The following is an 8,770-nucleotide window of genomic DNA, read 5'->3' on the forward strand; positions in this document are numbered from 1 at the left end:
CGCAGTTGCCGGCAGCACAGATATCGCCGGACCCTTTAAAGAAGCTCGCGCTAAAGAATCAGCTATTTCCTTAAGTTGGACGTCTCGGTGGCCTGGTACCAATACTAAATGAACTAACTTTAGGTGGGGTGGAGCTAAGGTATAAAACGTGTTCAAAGCTGTCAAATTTGTAGATGCGTTAAGCGCGCAGCATACAGAAAGCGAATCTGTGACGAATAACTACTTTTGTAACATGTAGCGGTCACTTTCGTAATGCAAGAACTATTTCCATAAGTTCGGTCTGAAAAACTGATGTGTAATCTGGCAGGCGAAGTGAAAAAGACCAATCGAGGGATGGTGAGTAAATTCCCACGCCTGCCTTCCCGTCGGCTCATAGGCATCTTTAAGCGCACGGAACTCCTTTCTTCTTTCTGGGGTTTTACGTGCGAAAACCAGTTCTGATTATGAGGCACGCCGTAGTGGAGGGCTCGGGATTAATTTTGACCACCTGGGGTTCTTTAACTACAACGCAAAGCACACGGGCGTTTCTGCATTTCGCCTCCATCGAAATGCGGCTGCCGCGGCCGGGATTCGATCCCGCGGCCTCGTGCTCAGCAGCGCAAACGCACGGAACTCATACTCAAATAACGCATGATGTTCAATTATTTTAGTATAAAAGTTGCAACACTTAGGCCGTATACGAACGTTGGCGAAAGTGTGGGGGTTAAACCAATGAGAGCCTAAGCGTTTAACAACGAGAATTGGCCTGCTACAGCCACTGAGATTTGAACTCACGCCCATGCGGCAATACGAACTCGGAAGCCTGGCGTGCTAACCACAGTGTGACATTTGCCTTGGTAATGTGCGCAAGGTATTGCGTTTCAATAAGGCCCCTAGAGCCGTGACATATGTGCATGTGTTTCAGCGACTGCGACAGCAGTAGTGTAGCATACGAGGACAACGCAGAGAAGTTGTTCTTGAAAAGATGGCGCCAGTGCGCTATACGAGAGTCTGCTGAAGGCAGCAATTGAGTTCTGCGCAGAGGAATCGCTGAAGTCTGCTGATTTTGCCACAGAAGCGATTTACGGCTAGGTCTCCCGCAGACATCTGACGAAGGTATATGAAAGAAAAATTATGTCATGTCATGGCCCAACCTGGCGGCGCCCACCCTACCCGCTTCACGCCAGACGGGTGGGGATTTCTGCGTGAAGGAAGAAAGAAGATTGGCTAGGAGAGAGCATTGCGTCACACAGCCAGCGTTGCCAAGCCAACTCTCCGTGAAGCCATTTCTCTTTGCTTTTTCTCTCGAAAAGTCATTCCAACAAGTGGTATCTGAAACTCAGCGTGTTTTTATAAATTTTTTACGGTGCTACAACAACTTGCTTACACTTCGACACTACTGAAACGCAAACAATATACGCAAAGGCTAACATAGACTTGTAGAAATACCGGACTTGTGGTAACGACATACCAGCAAAACAAAGGGCCCTTTCTAAGGAATGTTAACGCTTCCCAGACCACCTCAACGTCTTGTATATATTTGCTTGGTGCAGACAGAATGATTGTGAATAACCTAAATATGCGTGCTACCGGGAAATGTGGACAAGCTCTTTTGCCACCGCGAATGCTTAATTTATTTCAAATCGATATACCCACGGAGGCTTGGCAGTAAAAACAAAACTGTAATCGTAAAATATAGCTATCTCGCTCCTGTTCTGGGCGTTGTTACAGAAAGTAGACGGCACTAATTAAAATGTAAAAAAATACTTGAATAAAGGACTTTGAATAATTGGAATAAATTTCTTTAATATACGCCCTGCACCGTTACTTCATTTACTAATTAATTTTCACTAATTGTTATTTATTATAGCTCTAACAGCGCAATTAAGGACTACATAGAAGCTCAGCCAAATTTTAGTTCTTGCAGAATTTATTTATTTCCTTATCGTCCCCTCCTCAACCGGGCCGGATTGGTCGCCAATCCGGCCCTCTGGCCGAAACGTTTGGGGACCCCTGGTCTAAACCGCTGTCTTTCGCGAGTGCCCATGTGTGTCCATGATTGGCGGGTTAGTGCTGGCTTCCGTTGAGCCACCTACAGTAGAGCATGGACATGCAGATAGGTTTTGCGTCTTCGTTCTTTGCCGTCACTGTTGAGAGTCGGCGTTTCTGTTCTCCTACTCGTTCTACGTCTGTCTGAATTAATGCACGCCTGTCTTCCTACCCTGAGAATATACCCAACATAATACTATGCACCTCGGCGCTGGCCCAGTGAGTGTATTCCGAGCACAATACCGTACACAATACGGCTCCGCGCTGGCACGAACAACGCACACGACATGTCTGCCTCCTATTGTGGGTATAGCTGCCGATAGGTGCCCCTCAACCCGATAAAGACTAGTATTATCCGCATTGTTTCGCGGCAGCAGTGGTGCAATGAAAGTCGTGGAGAAACTGTGGCCATTGGGGGCCATTTCAGCAAATAATGTCACACCAGTGCACCTAATGGGGCTACAAATGCTACTCATACTGTCATCCGAGGCAGGCAAGTGCTTTATCTGGCTAGAAATGGTTTTAGGCGCAAAATAAGACACGGATTAAGAATAGACATGGTCAGGCGCACACTCGCAACTACTTTTTATTTTTCCGGATGCTTCGCTTCTTATACCCTCAGCCATGCGGACAAGAACATAAACCAAAGAGTTTACATGAGAATGATACCCAACTTGATCACATCCTATCAGCAAGGAAACTAAACTCATTCTCGTAAAGATACATCGATGGAACGCTGATACACTAGTCGCTAAATTTTCGTATATACATAGCCTCTGCTAGTTCCCTTGGGTTCCCAGTGGGTCCCCGAGGGTATATGAAGCGAAGCATCAGAAAAAATAAAAATCAGTTGCGAGTGCGCGCCTGTCCCTGTCTATTCGTTGTCCGTGTCTCATGTTGCGCCTAAAACCATTTCTAGCCATGTACCAACTAGCCCGACAGCAAACGTCACTAAGCTTTACCTGGTTTCAAGGTTGTGCATGCTATAGGTTTAGTGTGCTGTCATACAAGTAAACAACCTGGCGTAGATCCTCCCAGACAATAAATGTGGTAAAGGTCATGCGTATGAACCCCACAAACACTATCGTGATGATGTGGATAGTGGCGTGGGGCCGTGACGGGACGAAGTGTGTGAAAGACCAGCTTGGAGCGATGGCGATTGTGTGGCAACAACCAGAGAAGAATTAGTGATGTTGATTATGGCAGAAGACCACGTGCCACGAACAAGGAAGCAGAGTGCGGGCGCACCGAGCGGGAGAGCGAGCGTAAAATCTGCCCGACTCTTGGCCGATCCCCGAGAGTAGGTATGCGCCAAAGATGATAAGGTCATCATCATCATCATCATCGAGAGCGAGCGGAAGTCTCGAACGGCAGCTCGCAGAACGGCGGTTCAAGGCTCGGGTACTGGTGACCGGTATCCTGCAGCCGTGCGGACCTGGTCTTAGATCCCGCTCGTGGCTGGGCTCTCCCGCACACCAGCGGCCTGCTGTCATAGCAGCCTGGTGCAGTGCTTAGTGCTGGAAACCGGGGAACCTGAGCTACCTGTCTACCTGCCGAGGCCGATGTTCTAGCGGCCGAGGCGTTGCAGGCCAGGCGTTACTGGCCAGGTACAGCAGTGGCCTGGTGCTCAACCGCCCTGCTGTCTTCCCTACTTCCATGTCGCGACAAGGTGTGACGTGGTGGTGACGGCGTAGGACGTGACCATCGCAAGCAACATACCAGCTGAGCTGAAGTGTCGGACTAGACAGCGACACATCCGCAACGGCAACCGTCACCGGCACCACAACGACGACGCACACCGGCGAGTCGTGCGCTGCATGAGTGCTAGGCACATCGCTATCGACGGACAGACGTCTTCAGAACTCATATTATAGTCAGCGTGCATGTAAAGCGTTCTGCAATGTGTTAACGTGTCTGTATATAGTCTGTGTTGCATGTAAAAAGCTCCCGTCTGCCGTGTCATTATTAAAAGAATCCTGGGCCTAAAGAAAACAGCAAGTTTTCCATCACAGCTATTATTGCGATAGCAATTATATGGACACTCCAGTCGCATTTTACAGCGTAAGCTGTTATGGGCTTATTCCAATAGCCGTTTCTGTTTGTGATGGTGTCCGCCGCCGGAGCTGGTGACCGTAACCGCTATCGCCGGTAATGCGAAAAAAAGTACCCGGTCCCCGCCGGGATCGAACCCAGGCCCGCTGCGCGGGAGTCGGATACTTTACCACTGGGCCACAGCGGAAAAATGCCCTATAAACGCGCCCAAGGCAAGCGCGTAGCCACACACGACCCGCGCCTCCACCAGTATGGTGGCGCCATCTAGGTAAGGCGCCTGCAAACGCAGCGTACACAGACGACGAGATGTGATTCAGACGAGGCGCGCAATCAACGCGATCCCAAGCTGCGCGAACCTCCGCCAGTATGATGGCGTCATCTACTTAAGGTGTCTGCAAACGCAGCGTGCCCGACATGTAAGTTGCATATAGCAAGTGCATGCTACATGTAACTGGACCTGGTTCACTCAAGCAGGCTAGGTGACTACTTGCCACGAGCTCGTTTTGAAGATTCCAATAAATAATCATGATCATCATCATGAACAACACCAACAACGTACCCTGCCACGGGTCAAGAGATGTGAGATTTGCGCCACGTATTCTCGATACCTCTTCGGTACACTCCTTGCAAGGTACGAATCACTCTTGAAGAAGCGAATCATAGAGCTACGTGCGCGGCTACAACCAGGCTTGATCGGGCTCAGCATACTGCTGTGCAGAGAGCATTAAAAGCCGCAGCTCGCCGTCGACGCTGGGCGGACAGTTCAGATGGTTCTCGTCAAAACGAGGCGAAGAGACTTTGCCGCGAAGACTCTGTTGTACGTGGTGCCGAAATTGTAGCTACTCTTGAGCCGCTCCACCAGCCTACGCTGCGACTGTGCTGCGTGTGCCGCGCAGGCCTGTGACATTTTTGGCGCCGCCGTCACCGTGAGGTTCCGTATAAAGTCCACGGTCGATAAAATCGTCGCCGCGCGCCGTATGCTCTATGTGCGAGTGCAGTGAAAGCGTGCGAGGGTGAGCCGGCGATCGCGGCTCTATCGCACGCACGCAATAGAGCGAAGCGGAAGGAAGCGCCCCGTTTTCCAGTTGCGCGCAGCCCTCCGGAGGGAGGGTGAGGAGGAGGGGAGGCGTTTTACTCCGCGCCGCCCGAGCGACCGCGCGCCGGACTGCAAGGCCCCAGGGGGAGGGTAGGGAGGGGGAGGCCGCGTACTACGCCGCGCGCTTCCGCCCGGGCGGCTGTGTCTTGAAAGCACCGTGCTTGAAAGTCTTCTGCGGCGGGGACAGAGCCCTTCCTTCCCGCGCCTGCGCTGTGTTTTCGCGGCTTAGTTCGCGCTGATGCGAGAGGCGGGACGAAGGTCAATTCGCTCGCTGCTGCTGCCGCACTTACTCACTACAGCGTTTTGACAGCGAGTTTCCGCGGTCATCGAGTGAGACGCGTGAGGAAGGGGGGGGGGGGGGGCAGTTCCGCCTTTCGCAGTTTCGCCTTTCGGGCGAAACTGCGACTTTTATTGTTGCATCAAGCAAGACATCAATTACAAGAGAGAGAGAGAAGTTTAATGGTACGAAATGCAGAGAGGTCGGCCTGAGGTACATTCCTATAGCCAGCTACTCTTGGTTGGGGGAAGGGGAAGAAGGAAAGAAAGGGGGTAGAAAGAGGATGTAAAACATGGTAAGTTTGGTATACTCATCAATTACAAGGCTGCTACAATCGCAAGGAAGTTTTAATTATGCACTAAACACAGTAGTCGGCGCTACATATATTGAACTTTTTTAATGTATATTGCATCGCCATGCCTTGGAACTGTTATTACCTTGAAAGCAAAAGACAACCACAGTAATAAAACTGCACATTTCTTCGGGTAAGTGCCCTTGAAATTATTGCTGTTCAGATCAAGTAGAAAAGTGTGTATTATGAGGGCCAGCACAGTGTACAGTGCAAGTTTAGTACTTCGCAATGCCATTTGCTACATCTTATGACGTCCCCTAATAAAATTTACCATATCTTTATATCAAACACATATATTTTTAATGTAATATATAATTCTGCAAACTACAATAAGCGTCCGCAGTCAGGGCCAGGTTAACCTAGGGGCTAAGTGGTCTGCAGCCTCCAACTGCCAGGGGGTTCAACAAAATGTTTCTTTGGCAAGTTTCCATCAATACTTTTAAAGAGCCCCTCACCCCGTCGAAATTTTAGATTAGTCACTCGAAGTTGTAAACATCCCATCCAAGGGGCATTCTCCCGCAAAAATCTTTAGAAAATATTTAGTAATAGCCAAATAGTTTCTGTGATTGGACTGGTAAATCGTAATCATTATCAGTGGGTCCCCGAGGCAAATTTAACTCCGAGTCTAAAAACTTCTTAATCCGGCACTGCGCTCTGTAGACATGCATAAGACATGTTGTCCGTGCACGTGGTGGTAATAAAGATATCAATGATGAAGCTGCCGTACGCGAAGCTTCAGTCTTCCAGGCGAGGGTGCAGGAATCGGACGTACGTGGCCGAGGGAAATTCTTGTCGAATGCGTTCCACGACACACGCAGGCAGCACGACTTGATCCCACCTGCCCAGTCGTTTCCATATCCACTTCGTGAAGAGGCGATAGGCGACGACGCGGTACTTTCTGCAAAAGCCAAGTAACCGACGTTAGCCCGCTGTTTCAATAAGTGAACGCGTGCATCTCGCTTACTCGTGCAGCTCTCCCTCCACTCGCACGCCGAGCTCCTGTAACGCGTAGAACGCCGCCTCGAGGACGCCAGGATTGAGGCAAATGCCGGGGAAATGCGAGTGCCGGGTAATACAGTCATCGGTGCCTTTGGCGACGACTTCACCCACATCCCGACAGCAAACGTTTTCCTCAGCACTTGCACTAGCCACGCACCGCCCGCAAGCACACCTGCATTCGCGCGGACAACAAATTATCCATCCTGCAGCTGCAGCGCGCGAACGCGCGGTTGACCACAATACCGATACCACTACGGCAGAGCTGTTGTTAGCGTCCTTTGACTGACAGCATAGAAGCCGCTACCCTTTCTCTGCCTTTTCCTCCTTTTGTAACTACTAGAAACGCAGCCACAGTCTGTAAATAAAAAGCTACAGAAATTCTGCGAATTGTCTACTAAAACGTAAGCATTGTTTGGCTCGGCTGTGACTTCGTTGTTGCTTAGTTTCGCTTACTTGCCTTTCCTAGCTCATGCACTTTACCCATCGCTTTTCACGGTGGAAAATACTGCTTAGACTTTAGTAGGCAATTGTTCGATTTTCTCGCCGCATCCGACCCCTTCGATGCAATTGTACCAAGTGAGCCGGAACTCTGGACACGAGCGCGCCTCGACGGAGCAGAGCGGTCGAAAGGAAACACCAGCTGCCGCAGTAACGGGTAGGTGTTGCGTGAGGGGAGAGTGCATCACCGCGATGGCATGTCACCCTCGCTGTCGCTCGATGTCACCCTCACACAAGCTCTCGCCTGCGTTCTGACTGCGCCTCGGTAATAAAACGCGCTCGCTTGCCCGCGAGGTGTTCATAACTTGAAGGACACCCAGCAGCGTTCAAGTGGACATTGGGCCGAACGAAAATCTCAAGTAGGCCCACACCCAAATTTCAAGTTGGCCCACCCCCAATAAATTTAAGTTGGCCCCCGTCCAAATTTCAAGTTGACCCAACTCCAAATTTCAAGTTGACGCACCCCCAAATTTCAGTTGGCCCACCCCTACTATAAGCTTCCCCGTGCATTTTCTAAGGAGCCCTATGTATCTCTATGGGTGTTCTCTTTCTGCTTTTTTTTCTTTAAATTGTTCCTTATCGCTTAAAAAAGCTACGAATCATGTAGATTTACACTATCATAACGATTAAATGTATTAACTTCGCAAATTACAATTTTTGTGCAGATACAAGGCATGACACATTCCGCGTGACAGGCTGGGGAGCTCGCCAGAGAAAGCTTACGCTTTAAAAAAAATCAAGTAGCGTAACTCTAGTTGAGTTTAAGGACTTACAGCAATCGAACAGCGCGCAGTGTATCACACCGCAACTAGATCAGAAATGCTCGTCGTAAGCTTACCAACGTATATCATCGCCGCGGTCTGGTGAGGGCGACGACGCTGGGTCCTCATCTTCGGTGGTGGTAGGCCGACCTTGTGTGTCGCCGTACGGGTCCATTACCCTTGCAAGCCTTTCGAGACGGGCGCGCCGCGCAGGGTCCATCACGCCACAGCATCAACTTCGCAGCAGCGCGGCGAAGACTGCGGGCAGACAAAGCGAGCGGAGCCGAGACAACCGGAAGTATAGGGTGTCTTCAAGCAATAAAAAGAGCACCAGACGCGACGTTCGGCTCTGACGTAGCGCTCGTAGAGGACGGTGGCGAAGGCAAGCGAGAAACGGAAGATTTTTTTTTTTCAAGTTCCCCATAAAGGAAGGAACTTTTTAATTTCCTCCATGACTTTCGCCTTAGAGCACGCCGCACGCTCTGCGCATGTGCCGTAGTCTGCCTTTGTAGCGATGAGGCATGCGTCGCTCCGGCTGCTTTTATCCCGTTGCGCGCTTCCACACGCTTTCCCCTTTTCTGCATGTTTTTTTTTTTTTCCGTCTCTCATCTCGCGCGCGCGTGTTCACAGTGGCAACTATTAGGGGTTAGCGAGTTTTTCGACAAACTAAGCGGCAAGCTTTCTCTTTCTCTTTTTTTTTAATGCGA

General features: G+C 50.2%; 1 protein-coding gene across 1 annotated transcript; it reads right to left on the minus strand.

Moving 5' to 3' along the window:
• Positions 1 to 5,622: 5,622 nt before the first annotated feature.
• LOC119441093 (P2X purinoceptor 7-like) lies at positions 5,623 to 8,540 on the minus strand. The gene is made up of 3 exons (XM_037705792.2): positions 8,141 to 8,540; positions 6,770 to 6,976; positions 5,623 to 6,703 (listed from the first exon to the last, which is right to left on the minus strand). Exons 1-3 carry the CDS (start codon positions 8,281 to 8,283, stop codon positions 6,541 to 6,543), a joined length of 513 nt encoding a protein of 170 aa, XP_037561720.1. The 5' UTR covers positions 8,284 to 8,540; the 3' UTR covers positions 5,623 to 6,540.
• Positions 8,541 to 8,770: the final 230 nt, after the last annotated feature.

The sequence above is a fragment of the Dermacentor silvarum genome, chromosome 2 (genome assembly GCF_013339745.2).
Source record: "Dermacentor silvarum isolate Dsil-2018 chromosome 2, BIME_Dsil_1.4, whole genome shotgun sequence".
NCBI classification, from domain to species: domain Eukaryota; kingdom Metazoa; phylum Arthropoda; class Arachnida; order Ixodida; family Ixodidae; genus Dermacentor; species Dermacentor silvarum.